The sequence below is a fragment of the Bactrocera dorsalis genome, chromosome 2 (assembly GCF_023373825.1).
Source record: "Bactrocera dorsalis isolate Fly_Bdor chromosome 2, ASM2337382v1, whole genome shotgun sequence".
NCBI lineage: Eukaryota > Metazoa > Arthropoda > Insecta > Diptera > Tephritidae > Bactrocera > Bactrocera dorsalis.
The window spans coordinates 38,207,567-38,230,715 of record NC_064304.1 but is presented as its reverse complement, the minus strand read 5'-3'; the positions used below and the strand labels follow the sequence as shown (position 1 = coordinate 38,230,715).

General features: G+C 39.6%; 1 protein-coding gene across 1 annotated transcript; it reads left to right on the top strand.

Annotated features, from left to right (window-relative positions):
- Positions 1-16,843: 16,843 nt before the first annotated feature.
- Positions 16,844-22,066, top strand: LOC105226426 (cilia- and flagella-associated protein 58). The gene is made up of 11 exons (XM_049450366.1): positions 16,844-17,190; positions 17,262-17,481; positions 17,554-17,692; positions 19,398-19,551; positions 19,625-19,939; positions 19,999-20,132; positions 20,203-20,519; positions 20,630-21,018; positions 21,080-21,513; positions 21,576-21,714; positions 21,782-22,066. Exons 1-11 carry the CDS (start codon positions 17,089-17,091, stop codon positions 22,052-22,054), a joined length of 2,616 nt encoding a protein of 871 aa, XP_049306323.1. The 5' UTR covers positions 16,844-17,088; the 3' UTR covers positions 22,055-22,066.
- Positions 22,067-23,149: the final 1,083 nt, after the last annotated feature.

Here is a 23,149-nt window from a genome sequence, read left to right as displayed (position 1 = left end):
TTACTGTGGCGAATTTAAATTAGTTGATGTTGGGTGAGATTCTCATCAACTCGTGAAGTGGATTTCAGTTATCGCATGTAATAGGGAGCAACATAGCTACACTCAGGCGACCAATAACCTAAAGGCAAAAACATTTTGTTTGATTTTGAAATTTAATGAAGATTTTCGGAATTACGATTCGAACAGTTGTGCCAAAGTGGCTCATAACAGTATACTAAACCCAAGCTGTACAACAAAGTACATATGTAGCTCATTATTCGAAGCTTGACTATGTACATATAGACTTGTTAATGAATTTTTAGAATAGTAATATATTCTTGGGAAGTATTTTCATTAAAAAAGATAACAACTGACAGTACTACTGCATCACACACATACATTATAGGCTCTATCTTATATGTAGTTTTTTTGTGGATAGAGATTAATCGCTTGAAGCGTGTCTGAAACGCTGAATTGTGTTGTTTTGTCAATCCGGGTCAAATTTGGTCAGAGAATATTATTAATAATTTTTTTAATTGTTTTATTAATTTGTTAGAAATAAGTTTTTCAATACCCAGTTAACCATCTCAGTTCACTTTATGACTTTTTTCTCTTTTCTTAGCAAAAACAGTTAAGAACTCAAGATGAGTATGAAACTAACCAATTTTAAACCACTTTGCGATTAATCCGATAAATTAACTGCAGATTTGTTGCACTATGAATTTCTGGTATGAACGAACATGCTTTCTATATAAACAGCCACTTTTTCAATTTTTTCAATTTTCATTTCCTAATGTTTCAAAGTTATGTATTTAACAGGTCAATATAAATACTCAAACTTTATTCACAAATGCTGAATTATCGTTATATGAACACTCTAAAAAATGCTAAAAATGCTGATTATTCTTAAAACTCATTGTTTAATTTTACGACTTTCGAGTTTATAAAACCGAAACCAACCACTGTCACTGACCACTTTTGAATTATATTTCTTGCTTAATCGCCACTTTTCATAATATTCGAGCACGAACTTCACTAGTTAACCAAATTTTCGTTAGTTTTTTGAGTTTAAATATTTTACCGTTACTGCAAAAAGGCGCGCACGTCGCTTAACTATTTACTTGTCTGTAAACAACGGAAAAAATACTGCGAAATTTCAACTCCGATATTTGAAAGCAGCAGAAATGATTTGAAACGCCTTAATTTGCGATTTGAAGACAAGACGCGCTGTTAAGACTTCGCCAACGGCACAGCTGAAGTACTCTAGCACCTAACAGCAACTATTAGCCGCCACCGCGTTCAGCGCAAGACTCACCGACAGCCGACATATGGACGCAGCGCTTATTGGCAGATCGTGCAGCGCAGCGTGGCGCACTCACCAACACACGCGCAGAAAGAAATTGAAAGCGAAAGCAAAGCGGCCGCGTTGTGAAGATAATCAGCACCGAAAATCACCAGCTGAGACTCAAAATACACGAAAATCGATGGCAAAGCGAAACTCGCCAGTGAAACGTTCGCAGAAGTAAACAGAGAGCTCTGTTGTACTATAGAAAATGAAGAGTGATAATTAATGAAAATCAGCAGCTTTTGATAGCCGAGAGCTGGCAGACGCGTAAATTTAGCGGCAGCTAATAAACAAACTGCAGCGCAAACTTAAATCCATTTTTATAAATGTGTGGGTGTGTGTGTGTGAGTGCGGCATAAGCGTCGCTGAAGCTTCGACGCAAAGCGGAAATGATGCAGAAAATCATTGCCGCCGCTCAAGTGTTGTTGAAGAGTCGCTCTCTAAAACCGATCGTAGGCTGAGCGCAAGCAAACAGCAGGTGGCATGTTCAAAATTGAGAGAGCGGGAATATGAAGCTAAAAAATGCAGAAAAAAATGGTAGTAAAGCTACAAACAGGAACGACGCTGCCGGAGATTGATGTGAAAACACAAACGCCAAAAATTAAGCAGGAAGTGCATGCACAGTGTTCAATATTGGAGGATTGGTGATTAAACAAGTTGCAATTTTATCCAAATATCAGTGAAAATATACTTAGGTAACCTCAATGGCATCTAATAAGGAGTAGATCTGATGCAAGTTCAATTTAATATATAGTTTTTTTTTTTTGGTAGAAAATAAGTTTTTTTATTTTATCTAAAATGGAAGGTAGAGGAAAGCATAGTCTGTGAATGGTGAGGGTCATAATTGAGTGCGTTATTTTACTTTTTTTATAATATCCTGATTTCGAAGTTTTAAAGTTTTTTACTATGGACTCCAAAGGTACTCTCTGGCTCACGCTTTTGGCTCCGTAGCCATCCGAATATTTTCCTTAAGTCACCTGGACAGAAAATAATTGAGTTTTTACACTGCGACCTGTGGTCTATTATGCCCTCTCCAATATCGCATATGGTAACAAAAGTACAGCACTCTGAAAAATTCCAAAAGTTTTCTGAGCGCGACTGAGGTGATGTGATTCTTATCCATATAGGTGGAACCTTGAACCTTGAACCTTGAACCTTGAACCTGCTTCTACAAATTTCTGGGCAATCTAGAAACAAGAAAAAAGGGCAGTTTGCGAAAGAGACTATACCGATGTTGGACAAGTGCTTTCTGAGCCCGCAGTGCCCTCTATAGCGTGCGACAAGAAGGCGGAATTCGTCTGGGGACAGGTTGATAACATCTCTAAACTTTGCAAGGTTGTAACATCTTCTTCTCATTCTCTTCCCACTCTCTTTTACGTATGGAGCAACTCCTTTATGGTGTAGTGCCCCACCGCAAAGCATGGTTCTGGCCCCATCATCCTGGAAACTGCCGCAGAGCGGGCTACTTCGTCGACCAGCTCATTGCTGGCTACAGCATTCCATTTCACCTTACTGCCGAGAGTTACTCTAAAAATCTTTTTAAAGTTTACCTTATTTGTAACGTCGTTCCTTGGAAGAAATGCAAGTGGTGTGTTTTCCCCTAAGGCCGTCATTTGTTGAGACGACATTATCTTCCCTTTGCCAAAACCCTTTGCTGATATGAGCAACGTGATACATTTCGCTGCCTGTTTGGTCACTAGATGCAGCGGTGTGAGCTCCAGCATGACCTCAATTGCTGTGTTGGGCAAGTGCGCATTGCCTCTGAGCGCAGACGCAGGCGAGTCTTTGCAGCTTCGATAGTTGAAAGGCTACCGAAGACTGCGTGCAGTACCGTCATCCGAAAGGCCTCCAAATATTTGTGCTGACCCACCACCACAAAAGTGGATTTGGGGTGACCGCTTTGGCTGATTCCTCTGTAGCCTCTTAAAACTTGGAGGTTTCTGAGGCGTTATCTGCCCGCTCTTCCGCTTCGTGGTCTGTTTGCTTGCCTCTGGGGGTGCAGCATTTATATATATACATATACATATATATATCTCTTACAACAACATAACGGGTGATTTTTTTGAGGTTAGGATTTTCATGCATTAGTATTTGATAGATCACGTGGGATTTCAGACATGGTGTCAAAGAGAAAGATGCTCAGTATGCTTTGACATTTCATCATGAATAGACTTACTAACGAGCAACGCTTGCAAATCATTGAATTTTATTACCAAAATCAGTGTTCGGTTCGAAATGTGTTTTATCGACAAATTTTGTTCAGCGATGAGGCTCATTTCTGGTTGAATGGCTACGTAAATAAGCAAAATTGCCGCATTTGGGGTGAAGAGCAACCAGAAGCCGTTCAAGAACTGCCCATGCATCCCGAAAAATGCACTGTTTGGTGTGGTTTGTACGCTGGTGGAATCATTGGACCGTATTTTTTTAAAAGATGCTGTTGGACGCAACGTTACGGTGAATGGCGATCGCTATCGTTCGATGCTAACAAACTTTTTGTTGCCAAAAATGGAAGAACTGAACTTGGTTGACATGTGGTTTCAACAAGATGGCGCTACATGCCACACAGCTCGCGATTCTATGGCCATTTTGAGGGAAAACTTCGGACAACAATTCATCTCAAGAAATGGACCCGTAAGTTGGCCACCAAGATCATGCGATTTAACGCCTTTAGACTATTTTTTGTGGGGCTACGTCAAGTCTAAAGTCTACAGAAATAAGCCAGCAACTATTCCAGCTTTGGAAGACAACATTTCCGAAGAAATTCGGGCTATTCCGGCCGAAATGCTCGAAAAAGTTGCCCAAAATTGGACTTTCCGAATGGACCACCTAAGACGCAGCCGCGGTCAACATTTAAATGAAATTATCTTCAAAAAGTAAATGTCATGAACCAATCTAACGTTTCAAATAAAGAACCGATGAGATTTTGCAAATTTTATGCGTTTTTTTTAAAAAAAAAGTTATCAAGCTCTTAAAAAATCACCCTTTACATTTAAGTATTTCCGGACAGAAGTCAAGAATAAATGCAGAGAGCAAATTTAGAAATAGTACCAAAGACTTAAGACACGAACTTGCGCACTATTTCATAACCATACAAGTGTACTCGCACCCAAAGCACCACAGCAAAACACAATTACCACATAATTATTGCGCGACGTTCAAAGAAGAATAATAAAAGTTGGATAAATGTATATAAAACACATGTGATGCCGCCAAATAAGCCACTGCGAGCACAGAAAAGCCACCAAGGCAAGTCATGACAGAGTTCATTGCAACGGCAATAAGCAACTAAGCAAGCAGCAAGTCATCTGGAATTTTCTTAAACTCTGTATTATTTGTTTATTGTGCAAAATTACGTTTGCGCATGCTTAGTCAAGCGTTTGCAGAGGCTGGCAGGCGCTTTATTGCACAGACAATTACAAAAATGGCGTGGCAAAATAATTCCAGTCAACGTCATTGACCAACATCAACGCGCATTGTGTTAAGCAATAACATACTAAACACCGATAAAATGCCTTAAACAAGTTTTTGCAACAACACCGAATCAAAACAATTCTAACCGCGCTCAGCGGAGAGTGCCAAGTGGGTGCGTGCATGGCTAGCAGGCGTTGATTTGGGGGTTCGAATACCGGTTGTAAGCAAAGTTTGCAATTTTGGAAATTATTTTTACAATGAGCGCCTATCCAAAGAGCCTTATTTCATGCTTGAAAACTTATCTCCTAAAATTTCATTAGTTGGTCGGTTGCCGCAATTAGAAGTAAACTGTTTGTGAAGCGCGGCCCAACTTCGCCAATCGCGAGTATATTCTCTTATGATGATAAGCAGTTCACTATACTCAATGTAGTATAACAAACCGCTGTTATGACAAATAAAAAACCCAAATAAAATGTAAATAAAAAACAATCTTGTATTTGTTTTTTTTTTTTTGTAGAATTAATTATTTTTTATTTCGATATGAACTCAGCAATATTTAATTAGTAAAGAATGAATTCATTTATATTATAAAAATAAATCAAAAAAATATATATCAATAAATATAGACGTACATCCATTATTTTTCCTTTTCAGAGAAATGTGCATTCCAATAGCCGAGTGTAACAGTCAATAAGTGTGGCCTCATTAGCGATAGCTTCAAGTTTTTTACATATAAGACGGGTGCCTGGTCACAGCGAAATCGCCGCTAGCTGTAAAGGTGATGAGCTAGCTAGGGAGGGCATTCTTACCACAATTTCATCCTATTGGAAGCGATTCGGTCCTTCTGCATTGTAGCGCTGTTTCTATGAACTTCTAGTGAGCACGGCAGGCGGTGGTCAACAACTTGTGCGAAAGCGAGGATCGTCTGGCTCAGAGTGAACCGTAATAGATCCTCCGAACTGCTTGCATTTAGCAAAGTCAAAACTTTAAAAAGTTTTTGGGTAACACAAAGCACAAATATCTTGAATCGTGTCAAATGGTTGTGCCATGATAACCGACTATTTGATACCTGAAATTGAAGCTCGTGATTTCGACGTCTTTTGATTCCAACAAGACGGCGCCACTTCCCACACATCACTTCAATCAATGGATTTATTAAGAGAACACTTCAGTGAGTAGATAAGTTTCACGTTTTGGGCCGGCCGATTTGCAAAGAAGACCGTGTCATATCACACCGTTAGACTTTTTTCTGTGGGGTTATGTAAAGTGTAAAGTATATGCGAACAATCCTCCCTCGATTCGGACCTTGACTCAACACATCACGTGTGTCAATCGCCAGTTACGAAGGGCTCGAACGAGTCATCAAAAATTGGACTCCACAGATGGACTATCTGAGACGTAGCCGCGGCCAACATTTGAAAGAGATGATTCTAAACAAAGAAACGCCAATGAATGTGCTTTCGAATAACAATAAACATTGGCAATTAAATTAGATGTTTCTATGTTTTTGCTTAAGAAAAGTAGGGATTCTCGAAGTGGATCACTCTTAAGGTTATTACAAAAGTTGCTTATTAAAAATGCTTTTTAATAAAACAAATATATTTTTCAGGCTAAAATTGTTTTAATTTCGAAATCAATCACTTTTGGTACTTTAAACATACATATGTATCTATACAAATATGCATCATACTACCTGCTTAAAGTCTTCGACTAACTAACAACTAACCAATTCCCACACAGCTGAATGAGTATTGAAAAATTAAAATGCTTTAACTTGCTTGTCATTGAAACGGCAAACACGCACTCACACATACACACACACACACACACAGATACTCTATTTATATACCAAAATACCGCTATGAAACACTTTTCACTCCCCACCAAACTAAACCAATTGATTCGATTCACTTCATCGAATGATAATAGTGTTTACATAATATGTATTATTATCTGCCAGCCGCCGAAAGTCAAATATATGCATATAGTAATTACAACAACAACATATCGAAAAGAAATTTGTAAATTTTCTACATTCATACATTTGTGTAGGAACATGTTGCCGTCACACACGAATACCTGCCCCCACCTGTGCATGCAACTACAAATGGCGCGTTCATGGCTTCGTTTCCAAAGCATTGCCCGTTACGTGATTCACAAACGAATTTCTTTCTTTTCTTTCTTTTACGCTTTTTCACTTTTTGCTCCACGCTCCACAATCAGCTGCTTCCAGTTCAATATTTATGCCACTTATGACCGTGGCATTCCGGACGAAGACGAAAACGGCAGCGACGCCGAGGCCGACACTGACACCTCTTTAGCTTCTTTCACACTTAATTTGCTCGATTACTCATTGTTTGCATTTGCTGGTCGAAATCAATGAGGAAAATTGGGAGTGAAAGTTGTGATACTAGAATGTTGGACACTAAGCAAACTAAGGGTAAAAATAGATTATTTCATATTTCATTTTTTGTTTTTTTTTTCTATTTTTTTTTGTAGTTTTTACACTTTTTATATTTTTCTATCTTTTTATTGTTATTTTTTTTGGGGGGTTTCGCGAATTTAGTCGGTTGAAAGCAGCATCTTTTTTCCTCGGATTATTTCAGTTACGAATTACCTAAAGAAAGAAATGTGCCAAAAATATGTGAGTATCACACACATAATAGATGAAATCATAGATTACTGCTAACGCCACACACACATACACACACGACTATTTATCTGAGTTTTACTTTCTTTGTCATGCTTAATCAACGATTTAACCATCACATGCAATTAATTACTATTAAAAAAAAATAAATAAATAATTTAAAAAAATTTTAATATATAAAAAAAAGTTTATAAAAAAATAAGTAAAGTAGGGCTAAGTTCGGGTGCTATGCAACATTTTATACTCTTGAAACTTGCAAGGGTTAAAGCCCAGGTAATAGCTTCAGGTTGAGGCTTGCTGGTTATATGGGGTCTAAGTTTTCACTCGATTTGATTCAATTCAAGCACAAATATGCACCGTTATTAGAAAAACGCGCTCTCAATTTTATTATGATAACTCACACTCTGGCCGATATATGGGGAGGATATAACCATGTGTAGAAATTCACAAAACTAAGGAATCAACTATCCTTGGATATCTTTATTCACAAAACAGCAGCACTTGCGGCTATAAGAATAAAAGAACTGGGTGGTTGCAACCAACAGAACTACGGACATAGTGTAATCTTAAATAAGCTCACCATCAATAAATCAGACTACATTCTCCCAAAGCTGGATTTCAATAGACACCCCAGGTGAGTATGTCATTTTGACGAGAATGGAGAAGAGGCTCAATAGGGGAGGAGGATACCATCTCAGGCTATATCGACGGGCCCAAAATGTTCTGCGGAGTAGGCACGGGGATATTCTCCGCTGATCTGGGCATTTCTCTCTCCATACGTCTATCGAACTCGCCTAGCATCTTCAGAGTGGAAGTACTGGGCATAGAAAAAGCCGGCGAAATTCTATTGGAAAACCACAAGAATATACAGAAAGCGACTATATTTACGGATAGCCAGGCGGTGCTCCTGGCTTTGTCTTCGCCCATGACAAATTCCAGTATAGTTCACAACTGCAAGAAAGCACTAAGCTCAATAAAAGACAAGCTACAACTAAACTTGATCAGGGTTCCCGGTCAGAGGAACATTTTCGGTAATGAAAAAGCAGACGAGTTGGCAAAAGCAGGAGCTTTCCCTAACGAATCTGAGGCGGAGCTAATGCCAAGCCCGCTGGGTCGATCAAAAGAAAGATCAATGGACAATTTCAACAAGTTGCAACTAACAGATGGAAAAACATTACAAAATACATCATAACAAAACAATTATGGCTAACAAATGACAGGAAAAGTACCAACGACTTATTAAATAGGTCAAGGAAAAGTATCTACAGAGTAACAGCTACCACAACAAAATGGGTATGCCCTACAACAACATCTACTGAGGCTGCGGAATAGCAGGGAACAAGAAACAATTTTCCACTTTCTCTGTGAATGCCCAGCCCTAGCACAGATCCGACACAAAACCCTTGGAATCCATCAAGCACCAAACCTTGAATGGATTTCTACTAAAATCATATCAGATATAAGCAGTTTCATTGAGACCTCAAAATGGTTTGAGAGAGAAGGTGACACGTGATGGCAGATACAGAAGGTTCTTCGAATAGTGCATCAAAATGGCACATCAAGTGCTAATTGAGCCCAAGAGACAACAGGGCTGCACTCTACCTACCTAGGAAAGTGAACGTCATTCACTTAGCCAGAAATCACGACTTCCGGTCTAAGACCAAGAATTTTCTAGGTAGCCGCTGCCCAGCTGGTTGTTGGCCTCGTAAGATTAAAGGCTGAAATCACCGTCGTCCAAGAAGTGCGATGCGCGGAACAAAGACTGAGACGAGAAGGTCCTTCAAAGCGAAGTTCTTCAACATATAGCTGATTTGCGTCCACGCCTCGACGGAAGAAAAGGACGATGTGGCCAAAGATATTTTCATTGAGCGCTTAGAGCGCACCTATGAGAGCTGCCCCCGCTACGATGTCAAAATCGTGCTTGGCGACTTTAACGGCAGAGTGGGCTGAGAAAGTATCTTTAGCACTACGGTCGGTAAATTCAGCCTCCATTATGAAACATTCCCAAATTCGCTGAGACTGATCGCCGAAGCTCGAAATATGGTTCCAACCAGACCGTTCATATTGTGATAGATGGAACAAACATCTGTAGTGTTTTAGACGTGCGTACACATTGAGCTCCTAACATTGACTCGGACCACTATAGTGTTTCAGCCAAAATAGACACCCGTCTTTGTGCAGCAAAAAACGCACGTCAATAAACACAAGGAAGGTTCGACGTCGAGAAGATGCGACCACAACTCTTGCCGCATGGGATAGATACCAAGAGCTGAAGACGGAAACGAGACGCATTTGCAGAAAAAAAGAGAGAGGCTGAAATATGTGAGTATGAAGAGCTTGACAAACTAGCCGACAGTGGTAATGCTCGAAAATTCTACGAAAATAAGACTCGACTAACAGAAGGTTTTAAGACCGGAGCATGGAGGGAACACTTCTCAAGCCCCCTGAATGGCTGTGAAAGCATAACACCAGTAGATGGTGAACCTGATTCCCCAAGCGATGACGATGGTGCACGTTCCTTTGACTGACCATGAATAAGTTAGCCATTATCGTTTGAAGGAAAACAAAGCGGCGGAGCTGATGGATTGCCGGCCGAACTATTCAAATACGGCGGCGAAGGATATGATCAGACGATTAGATTTTAAGTATCCTCTACATCGCGTATAAAGTTCTATCGAGTGTATTTTGTAAAAGATTAAAGACCACCGTCAACAAACTGATTGGACCTTATCTGTGTGGCTTTAGGCCTGGCAAATCAAAAATTTACCAGATATTCAACAAGCGCCAAATCTTGGAAAAGACCCGTGAAAAGGGAATCGACACACACCACCTCTTCATCGATTTCAAAGCTGCTTTTGGCAGCATGAAAAGGGAGTCGCTGTGTCTGTACTTGATATCACCGCAGCTAAAGCGGTGTAAACTAACGTCGAGCGCTACCTGGAGCTCCGTCAGATTCGGGAAGGACTTCTACGAACCGTTCGATATCAAACGAGGTTTCAGACATGGCGACTCCTTATCTTGCGACTTCTTCAATCTATGCCTGGAGAAAATTACATTTGGAAGTAAAGTCCTCTCTCGACGAACAAAATCCAAACTCTACAAGTCACACAATTCCACTTCATTGGGAAGACCTGGTGGAGAAGGACCTGGCTATACTTGGGAGTCTCTAATTGACGCCAAACAGAGGGCGCGATTGGCGCGCTGTTGTAAACTCGGCTATAACTGCGCAAGCAGTGTCTACCACAATAAAAAAGAAGAAGGTATATGTAAGAATGAATCTATGACGCTTCGTAAAAAGATTTTCCTTATTAACTTCAATAATGCCTATTACAGCACAACAAAAATTAGAAATAAAGCTTTTATTATTTTAAAAACTATTCATACTATATCTTGGAAAAACTTGCAACCACATTCAACTATTTTGCTAAATCAACTTCCTAATATTTTCCTAATCAGTCACCCTCTGTTTATGTGAAATAGGCACCTGTATATATATGTATGTCAATGAAGTGTAACAAGTAATGTTTTAATTATGTATCGAGGTTTGTTTATGGGACATACATACATATATATATTATGTATATGGACTCAAAAATTACAACCAATAAGAAAACTATAGTCCCACGTCATCTTTCCCCACATTTGAAAAACAATAGCTGGTATATTGAGTTGTATGTATTTATATTTGAATAAGTGAAAAGTGCACTAGAAATTCAACTAATTCGGCTAAATAACTGTAACGAGCATAAAAACTCAATCAGGCAGTAGTAAATTTAGGCAAACGCCGTCAACCGCAGACCCACCGCCCGATCGTCCCAACGAAGCAGACCAAAATTGATATGAACAAAAATATTATGGCTAAATATAAATATGCATGAACAAACAAACATATAAGCGTACATATGTACATACCGACACAAGTGTGTTCGCGATATTTTCACATGGCAAAGAAATGGAATCGAAGAAAGTTGAACGCCAAGCCATCGCTCGCTGCGTCGTCTGTCGTTGGTTGTGTCGTTTAAGTGACATTTACTTGGATATTTCGAATTGCGAACATGGCGCGCGCCAACACATATACGCACACTCGCATACGTGTATGTCTCTATGTATGTGTCTGAGTAACTTTGCATATACAAAATGTTTAAACCTTTGAACATTTAATCAATGCGCATGTATGTGTGTGTGAATCTACAACAACCTGCTAATAGCGTATTACAACAAAAGCCAGCAATGTCATGGCTACCGTTGAAAAGTGAGAGCGAAAGCGCGACGCAGCCAACGCAGTCGACGCAGGAGTCAACGTCTGCCGCATTCAACAGTTGGCGGCGCTTTGCTGCTTTGATTGAGTGGGAAGTCAACTACTTGCTCACTACTAAACACAGCGCCGTTCATGCCGGCATATTGAGCAGGAAGTAAAATTTACCAAAACTTTTTTTTTGCCATTTTTGTTGTTGTTTATTCAGTTTACTATGTGAGCATGTTGGCGCGAGCTTGGTGAAGGTGGTTACAGTCGAGTTATGCCATTTGTTGCTCATAAAGTGGTTGTTATAAAAAAGAGTAAAGAGCGTTGAAGAGATAGAAAAAAAAGAGCAATAAGAAAGGTATAAGCAAGAGTTGCCAGACTGGTTATGGAATATTGTTGTTATTTATTTGTTGTTAGTTGAAATATCAATATCACAATAATAACAAAAAATAATAATAATATTATGATAATAATAGTAATAATAAATATTATTAATGACAGCAAACAATTTTTGTAGCAATTTTAATTGAATATTTCAAAAAATTAGCTCTTACTATTTTTCCAATTAATTTAAATTTTTTATGAATTCGTAGAACTTATGTAGTAAACGGCTTTTTAAAAGTAGCTTGAAACTTACTAAAAATTAAAAATTTAAAATTTAAAAGCTGCCATTTTGTGAAAAATAAAAATTTGAACTAGTTCTTAGAACCTTACTATCATATATAGTAATAATATAGTTTTTATATACTGAAAAGGGTATATTAAATCTGCCACGTATTATCAAAAGTAGACGTTGGGGAAATAAAGTAAATGGTCATCTATTTCGAGGCTCCCTACTTTCTTAAAGAAAAAAACACAGAACTTCAATTTTAATAGGGAATGTTTATTATCGTTCGAAAAAACATTCTTTGGAGTTTATTTTTTAAAGATTATCTTTTTCACATGTTGGCCGCGGCTATCTAAAACATAGCCCATCCCTTAAGTCTAATTTTCGATGAATCGTTCAAGAATTTCGACTGGTAACTGGCGAAAGATACGGCTTGAATCGAAGAGAGATTGTCCGCATAGACTTTATATGTTATATACCCACAGAAAAAGTTTAATGGTGTGATATCATTCGATCTTCGTGGCCAATGGACCGGCCCAGAATGTGAAATTATCTGCTCACTGAAGTGTATTCTTAATAAATCCATTGACTGATGCGATGTGTGAGAAGGGAGACCGTCTTGTTGAAACCGAATTTCGCCGAGATTACGAGCTTCAATTTCAGGCAACAAATAGTTCGTTATCATGGCGCGATAACGGTCGCCATTGAAGATTGCGTTCTTATCGGCATCATTTTTGAACAAATATGGATCGATGATTCCACCGACTCACAAACCACAGCAAACCGTTGTTTTTTCAGGATAAAATGGCAGCTCTCGAATCTCTTCAGGATGCTCTTCGTCTCAAATGCGGCAATTTCGCTTTTTTACATAACCATTGAGCAAGAAATGGGTCTCAACTTAACTAAATTTGGTTCTAAAACGTCGGATCTTCTGGAGTCCACAGAGCAAAGCGATTTTCCTTAGGTAGGTCGAGCGGCTTTAATTCCTGCAGAAGCTGTATTTTGTATGCTTTCAAATTAAGAAATCGAAGTAAAATGCGCCAAATCGTTCCATACGTCAGTGCGAGTTGCTGCGTACGGCTCATCATGTGACCAATCGTGAGTTTGAAACAACTATAGGCTTTGGTGAGACCAGCCTATATTTAATATTGAATGAACATTTAATTGTAGAAATCTGTCGATCGCTGAAAAAAGGCTCGTATTGATTGGTCGAGAGGAATGTTAAAAATACTAACGGTGCTTCGAAACACGTCTATGGTAACGTGAGAGTTAAGTAGCCCGAAAGTGAACAGCAGTCGACTGTAAGGATGTTTCCAGAACCATCGAAGACGGATCAATCCTCACCACAACAATGCGAGCTCTCACACATCGACTAAAACAAGTGCAGTTTTGAGCACTTAATTTGCAGTTAAGTCTTAACTATGCATCTAAAGACTTTCTTTCCTGGCCGGACGAAATAAATAACTAACAGGTTAACGTTTTTTAACAACTGAAGAAGCGGTTGAGGCGTTCAGAACGCATGTTTTGAAGATGACTCAATCAGAGTGGCAAACGTGTTTCGACAATTGGTGCAAACCCATACAAAAGAGTACAGATCTTAATAGAGAATATTTTGAAAAACACTAAGGCGATTTTCGATTGCTAATATTTGTTTTTGTTCTCTAATCTCGAAATATAACAGGCAACCTACGTAATATCCTTCATTCAATGCGGAAACGGCGCCATAACAAATAATTTTCCGCAAATCCATCATAAAAAAGTAGCAGAAAAATACTTTATGGGAGAAACATAATGATGAGTACGAATTAACTGTGAAAAAAATGCTTGGGAACCATAACACTTAGATAATAAACTACCTGCCACAGATGCAACTGAGGCGGAAGTGAGTTCGTGGGAGTCATATTCGCCTTTACGGCAGGGATACAGTACACAAACAACTAATTGCGCTACTTGAATGCGCAAAAACAACAATTCCCTACTTTAACGGCATATATGCATTTGTATTAGTGTGGGGAAGCCAAAAGTTGCGACTATGTGGAGTATGCCAATAAGTTAATTGGTGCAAAAGATGATGTGACATACAAACACACATGCACACAAGCTGATACCTACCCATTATTTATTATATTTTGCTTTTGTTGTTGTAAACTAACTTATTTGACCGCATATTCATGCAAAATTGTATATATGAGTGAGTTTATATACATATATACTTATATATGTGTGTGTTCGGAGCAATTGCTTTTAAATGACAGATTTATGTTTGTTTGTTGAAATTAAACTCAAGCAGTCACTCAAGCGATTCATTAATAAGCGACATTATCTCATAGTTGGCATTACAGGAACACAATTTACCAGGCATGCGCCCAAATAGCGGGGAGTCAAGTGAAAATATAAACAAAATAGCGAAACGACAAATCAAAATAAAGAAAATCTTACAGCGAAACAAGCACAAGACTTTCCACTTGTTGTTGTAGCAATTTGTTGCAGCTCCAGCGAACTGTATACATCAGCGCATACATATATGTATGTTTTAGGATGAGGGTAGTTCAATAAGACAAAAGTTTTTGCATAGCACTATGTAGCTACTATACCATTCCAAACCTGGCTGACTTTCCATAAAAAGAGACTACCTTGAAAACTTAGTCAAAAAAGTAAGTCTTAAGTAGAGCTCTTGGTATTTGACTAATCGACTAACCGGATGAACTGCATAGGGCATTATTCGAATAATAATAATCACTTTGCAATATTCGGATAGTCGTAAGTCGTCGACTATTCGATGAACCACTTACCAAAAAGCTTAGAAGCAAGTAGTTTCAGTAATTCGGAAGAACTGGTTACACAGATGGAAGAGTTTGAAAAGATTATAACCACTCCTTCTATCGATCTATACCGTTAACCGTCTGTGACTGTCAAAGGAACACAGCAATATATATTATTTAAAGACGAGGGGTGGAGTCTGGACTTCCTATGCTGAAGAATCTGTAGAGGAATTCCTGGAAACACACTTCCCTGGAAGTCAGTAAACTGCTGTGGAGACACACCTACAAATACAGCGAACCGATCCGACACGGAGTAAGCAAGAAGACAAGCAAGAAGCCAGATCCATCTCAACTTGGTCCTTCCAACGGAATGGAGGTCTTCCCCCTCCTCTGCTTCCCCTGTGGGTACTGCGTCGAATGCTTTCAGAGCTGGAGTGTGTTCGTCTATTCAGACGATATGACCTAGCCTGCGTAACCGCCGTCTTTTAATTCGCTGAACTATGTAAATGAGGACGTATATCTCATATAGCTCATCGTTCCATCGAATGCGATATTCGTCGTAGCCCACGAGCAGTTATGACTGTCAGCAGTGACGTGAGAGCCAAGTCGCGAATGTGACGACTGTTTGTTTGATGGCAGGAGATATTTCGTCTTGCCCTCGCTGACTGCTAGACCCATTTGCCTTGCTTCATTGTCCAGTCTGGAGAAAGCAGAACTAACGGCGCGGTTGTTAAGTCCAATGATATCAATATCATCGACATACGTCAGCAGCTGTACACTCTTATAAAAAATTGTACCTGCTCCATTAGGTTCTGCAGCTCGAAGTATTTTCTCCAGAAGTAGGTTGAAGAAGTCACACGAAAGAGAGTAGCCTTGTCTGAAATCTCGTTTGGTATTGAACGGCTCGGAGAGGACCTTCCCGATCCTGATGGAGCTTTTGATGTAGTAGAAACATAGCGACTTCCTTTTCGTGTTGTCAAAGGCAGCTTTGAAATCGACGAAGAGGTGGTGTGTGTCGATTCTCTTTTCACGGGTCTTTTCCAAGATTTGGCGCATGGTGAATATCTGGTCAGTTGTTGATTTGCCAGGTCTAAAGCCACACTGATAAGGTCCAATCAGTTTGTTGACGGTGGTCTTTAATCTTTCACACAATACGCTCGGTAGAACCTTAAACGCGATGTTGAGGTGTTATTCCACCTTAGTGGGACCAGATTGTTTGGTTTCCACTTTGGTGGAACGGGCAGAGTTCTTCGCCGCCGTATTTAAATAGCTCGGCCGGCAATCCATTGGTCCCAGCCTAGTAATTGTTATTCAAACTACTCCATCGTCAACAATTGGGGAATCGGATTCATCATCTCCAAGTGTTATGCTTTCACTGCCACCCAGCAGGCTGGAGTAGTGTCCCCTTCATAATTTCAGTATGCTCTGGGCATCAGTCACTAGGTCATCTTTTAGGGTTCCATAAGGGTATGCTCTAGTCTTGAAACCTTCTGTTTCACTCCACTCATCGTATAATTTGTTCTTTTGCCTTGTCCGAAAACCAATAGTTTTGTTTTCAGCTGTCCATGAGGAGCTTGAAAATATGTATATGTATATACTTGTACTTAGGGTACCTGTAATTATATATCATTCTACACCTATCTTCATTATTTAAAGTTTTAAGAAACAACCGTTAGGTGATCAAAAATATTATACTATCTATTGAAACTTGCTGCGAGAGTATAAAAATCAGCCACTTTTCAAACAACCCTTGTATATACGAAGAGAGTTGTACTCGCTTGAATGACGCCGGTAAGAAAAGGCTTTATGTAAACAAGTATATGAAGAAATGTGTAACACTTCCTTGAAACAATTTTCTTATTGCCTGCAACAACAAAAACAACAACTAAACGAATAACCAGTTGCCATAGCATGCCATGGCCAAGAGCAACAAGCAAGCAATAATAGCGGCATTGACAACTGCCGAAAAAACCGCTATTTAGTCAATAAACATTTTGTTAGAAATTAGCTGCATGAAAAAGAAGCCTGCAAATCGAATTGCTGTGCGAAAAATCTTCTGAAAATTAAATAAAACTTTCTAAAATCACAAAAATGAGTGCTGGTTCCAGAGCTTCCGGTTCGGACGACGAGCCTTTGGTGCCGGAAGATTTCGATGATGATTTCTATACAAACTTAATGGACAAAGTGCCAGAGGTAACACTGCATGAAGGATATATGAAGGATATTTACATTTTGTATATGTTTTCTTGAATAATTTTCGTTAGATAACCAAAGCGCTGCGTCAAAAGGATACGCACGATAACGCCGATAATGTCCAGCGCATGGTAATTTGCTCCAATCGCTACAAGTCCGATTGGCATATGGAACAGTTACATGGTCAAGAGCTCGACGAAGAGATAAAACGCTTGAAAGACCGACTCGAGCATGTGAATAAATTGAGTCGACTGGATCAAGCTACGATAGCCGAGTTACGAACCGTTATCGGTGAGTGAAATGAAATGTTATATATTTCATCGATTTGTTAGGAATTCATATATGTATATTGTCTGTGAGTAGAAAGTGCGTGGATGCAAAAGGACGCCGCACAATCACGGGAGCAAGCCGCCCAGGATGAAATGCTGAAGATGAGAGAAAAAGTAGATTCGCTAGAGCTAATGGTGGAGCATTTAAGCGATAAGCGCTCTGGACTGCAGAGGTGAGATTATACTAAGAAGTTCTTATTGAAATGTATTGATGAGCTTGTATAGCTCTTTTTATTTCCCTCTAAATTTTTTTTAAAGAAAGTACACAGCAGAACGTGTTTTAGCAAAGAGCCATAAGCCTAAGTTCTTTTAACTTATTTCGCTTATGCTGACCGAGCTATTTTTCTCATCGAGAAAAAAAGCTTGTAAGATTGAGTGTTGTTCTTTGGACCAGCTGATAAAACCAGAGATATTACCTAATAAATAGTGATAGTGAATAAAAAGCTATTGAAGGCATATTCTCCTACACGTTTTAATTCTAAAAATATATAGTTTCCTCCGGGAAGAAGATCCAAAAATTGTATTAAAATACTTACTTAGAAAAAGCCCTGGACAACTTAACTACCCCGAAAAGTAAGCTGACAGAAAGAACAATCATGGTTGTTGGATCTTTGAAGCAGCTGATGGACATGGTTAAAAAGTCTTTTGCACAAAGAGTTCCAAAAACTGGCAGGGAGTACAAAAATCACACTAAGGCATCCAATATTTCTGCTTAAATCTGATCTGGTAAATTGATGGTCGATCCAAAAGTCTATAAAATAATGGAAATTGTTGATTCCGACCGTCATGTTAGCACTGTTCAGAGCCAGAGGCCCAGCAGCTACAACTTGCACGAAAAGCTATATGTAATGCTCTCTCTCGACGAACAGAGACCAGAATCTAAAAGTCACTCATCGGACGACTGCTATATGGTGCAGAGGCATGGACGATGACAAAATTTGATCAGTGGGCGTTACGAGTTTTCGAGAAAAAGGTTCTGCGGAAGATTTATGGACGAAAACACTCCAGCTCTGAGAGTATTCGACGCAGTATCCGCCGGGAGAAGCAGATGAATAGGACGACCTACACTTCATTGGAAATACCAGGTGGAAACGGATCCCACTATACTTGGGGTCTCCAAATTAAAAATTGAAAGAAAAATATTGGATCCAAAAAGATGATTGGAGTATGGTGTCACACGAGCTAACGCAAAACATATGCATGGAACGAATTCCGAACTATGAATCGCCGCTAATTCGCAACAAATTCGATCCATTTCTGGAGCGGATGATTATTGGTGATGAAAAGTTGTATATGAACAACATCAAGGGGAAATGGTCTTGGTCGCATAGCGATGGACTTGTACAAATGGTAGCCAAGCCGGGATTGTCGTGCCAGGAATGTTATGCTATGTGTGTGCAGATTTTGATTCGAACCTATAACAATTAGATCGTCTAAAGAAAGGTACTCGTATAGCCTAAAAGTCTTCAACTTTGACTAATAGGCGTGGAATTGTATTCCATCACGATAACTATATGCCAGGAGCTTCCGAAGCTTGTTTGGAAGATTCTTATGCATCCAACTTATATTCCGGACTTGCATTCATGTAATTAGAATCAGTTCCTGTCAATGGTAAATGTTTTAGCTGGTAAAATAATTCGCCTCAGGTGAAGCTGAGTCCCAAAGGGGCCCGGGGGGTCTTTGAAATTGTTATAACGAATTTACTTGCAAAAGGACAACTAGTTACTGAACCAAACCATGCTTACTTGATCAAAATCGGATCATTCTAACTAAGCTAAATAACAACCTCAATTTAATGAAAAAAGAATAGGTTTCTTATTACTAGACATGATAAAACAAGACTTTTTTGAAACATTAATCTTTTTTCTCTCCAAACAGTAAACGCGATGAACAAAAGGAACGGGAAAAACTCAATAATGAGATCCGTGATCTTAATAAGCGTCTACAAATACAGCGACTCTATACCGCCGAAGTGGAAGCCATGACACAAACGCTGGAAGAAAAGAATAAAGCCATGGTCAAGTTGGTGGATGTAAAGTTATACAACTGACTGAACCAAGAAACCGAGTGCATTTCAGAAACCTTTAAATCTCAACTATTTGCAGGAAACATCCAACGAGTCCTATAATAACCGCAAGCGCTTGGACACGCTGGAAAAAGAACTTGCGCAGACACGCAGTGAAGAAGCCAAAGCCAATGAGAAAATCCTGCAAATCAAAGTACACAATGCACAGTTAACCAAAATGAAAGTGCGACAAAATCTACAAATACTCTCACTGAAGACCAATCTAGACCATCTACAGACGCAACACAACACTGTCAGCAACAAACTGGCAAAAACCGTAGTCGAACTCGAGTATACGACACAGGACCGCGACGAGAATAAGCGAGCTTTAGCACAACGCATCAGTTTGCTGAAGGTAAATGAAAGAATGTCTTTGCAGAGAATTTAGATATCAAAACAGTGTTTTCATTGTAGATACGCGAGGATGAAATTATCAAGCTGAAGCGCGAGAACGCAAAGCTGCTCAAAACCGAAGAGAATACAACACGAAAATTCGTCACACTAAATGATGCCCGCGTCAAGGCTGAGGAGGAGAATGTGCGCTTAAAGTAAGTGAGAGAGTATTAGAATCCTGGAAGTATTCACAGCGTTGGTTTGTTTTTGGGGGGTGCGCTTTAGAAATCAGTTGAACACGCAGGATAAGGAATTAGAATCAATGCGACGAATTGTACATCAATTTGAGAAGAATAACGAACATCTTACCAAGGAAAGAGACAGCCTGAGGAGTGACTTGTACGCAGAACATCAGACGGCCGAACAAACAGACGAACAGTTCCAAGAATCACAACACGAAATAAAATCACTTAAGGAAACCGTACATGCCATGGAAGTACGTCAGAAAAAACTGCAAGACGACTATACAAAATTGAAGAAAGAGCAAACGAAGAAAGTGGATGAAATACAACATTTGGTGGATAAAATCGATGCGCTGCAAAGTGAGTATCATAATATTAAGTAATATTTAGGAAACCTACATCCAAATTTTGATTCTCGTGATTTGCGCTCTCTTAAAAAACCCCCGATATCCCATTGTATTCACTCACAGATGAAATACAACTCAAAGAAAACTATGAGATCGAGCTGAAGCGCACCATAAGCGACCTCGAACAGAAAGCTAGCAATCTACAACGTCAGCATGACACGTTATTAAATGAGAAAAGTAGTTTCGCTCGAAATCTACAAGCCTCTGATGAAAAACATACCAAGCTAGAAAAGCAAATCGTCAAACTTCATGAAATCATCGAGAACTACAAAAACAAAGTCGCACTACGTGATGGCGACATCGGACGACTGCAGCTCCAAATCGACAAACTCGAGAAAGAACGTCGGTTGCTAAAGAGCGAGGTACGCTATGCACAGCTTGGACACCAACACACACGTTGTGAGCTGCAGGAACGTAAGAAAGAATGCGACAAGTTCTCGAAATCTCTACAGGTTAGTTAACTTATAACCCACCCAACTTGGTCAAATGGATTCAAGCCATTTATCATTTTAGGAAGATAACCAAAAGTTATCACAGTTCAAACGTGAAGTAGAGCACCTGAGAGATGAAAAGAATACCGTTTCTGCGACGCTAACAAAATGCAATGAAGAGAGTGTGCAATTAAAGGATCAACTGCAAACCCTTCAAATTGCTTACGATCAGTCCGAGAAACATTACGCGCAGTGCCAAGAGGATATACGACTGATGCGTGTGGAGATTAAGAATCTGCGTACCGAACGCAATGTTTTGCGCAAAGATCGCGAGAATTCGGCAGATTTGCGGCAAGAGCTACTACAAATGCATAGACTGCTCAATCAGGAGAGAATCAAGGCGCGCGCCATGCAGGAAGAGATGATGACACCGATGAATGTACATCGTTGGCGCAGTCTTAAGGGACGTGATCCGGAAAAGATGGATCTCATATTCAAAATACAAGCATTGAGAAAGTATAACCAGAGAATAGGAAGATACATGGTTTACGAAGCAATTAAATTTAATCAATTTTCAGGCAGATTCTACAACAAAATGTGTCTGCGCTGCAGCAAGAGCAAGCGCTTGAGGAATCACAGCGTCTATATGAGGCGCTGAAAGAGTTCATGCTCAAGCTGCCGAGTCACAAGGTACGCGCTGAGTTGAACAATGTTCGGGTGAGATGACTTACGATGCAGCGACTCTTCTTTTGTAAGTTATTAATAAATTCGTTTGCACTTTCAGGCTACCTTGTCCAGCAAAGAGCGCAAGCTGAAAGCGCTCATGGCCGAGCTGCACGTTAAAGATCTGGATGAGAAGAATAATACACAAAAATTAGATGAACTCAAACTGCGTCTCACCGATGCCAAATCGCAACTTAATCAGGAACGTAGACAGAAACAAAAGTTGTTGGAAGAACATCAACTACTCGTACAAATGCAGGCACAATGCTTCTCGGCACCACCAACAATGCAACGCACACTCGGAGCTGGCTTTAAATTGATCAGTGGAGTTTAAGCGGATGAATAGAAATGGTTAAAAAACATTTTTATAATATCATTAATAAATTATAAGGTTTCTCAAAAAAATTTCAAAATAAGTAAAAGTCTGTAAATGTCACTGTTCAGAGTAGAGGCGGTGGCTGGACACAATACATTAAACTCGTTCGAAACTTTAGGGTTTATAAGCTTTTGTATAGATTTAGTCCACGGTAGCAGATTGCATTTAGGGTAAATCTCATCTTCATGAGTTGGAGCTTCAAGACTGTACAGTGTGAATATCATAATTATGTTTTACCTTAACAACCGACGTTTCTCGTAAGTCTTTCTGAAGGGTTGAGGAAAAGTTCGCCAATATATCTATAAAATTCTCATTCTTCGTGGTATCTACTATTGCTCTAAAGGAAGTCTTCTTCTTCTTTATTGGCGTAGACACCGCTTACGCGATTATAGCCGTGTTTACTGCAGCGCACCAGTCGTTCTTCCTTTCACTATTTGGCGCCAGTTGGAGAATCTAAACGTAGCCAGGTCCTTCTTCACTTGGTCTTTTCAAGAGGACCGCAATATTCCTCTGCTTCCCCCGGCGGGTACTGCGCCGAACACTCTCAGAGCCAGAGTGTTTTCCTCCACTCGCACAATGTGACCTAGCCAGCGTAGCCGCTGTCTCTTAACTCGCTGAGCTATGTCAATATCGTCGTATATCTCGTACAGTTCATCGTTCCATCGACTGCGGTATCTGTCGATGCTAATGCCGAAAGGACCATCAATTTTCCGCAGAACCTTTCTATCCAAAACTCATAACGCCGACTCATCAGATGTTGTCATCGTCCATGCCTCTGCACCATATAGCAGGACGGAGTCACTTGAGTTTCATCTTTGTTAGTCGAGTAAAGTCCTCTAATTCTCAATTGCCTACTCAGTCCGAAGTAGCACCTGTTGGCAAGAGTTTTGAGGCTGATGTTTTTGTTTGTGTTAATGCTGGTTCCAAGACAGACTAAATTATCTACAACTTCGAAGTTATGACCGTCAACAGTGATGTGGTGGAATATTGAGGCCAATGATATCAATATCATCGGCGCACACCAGCAGCTGTCCACTCTTACAGAAAATTGTA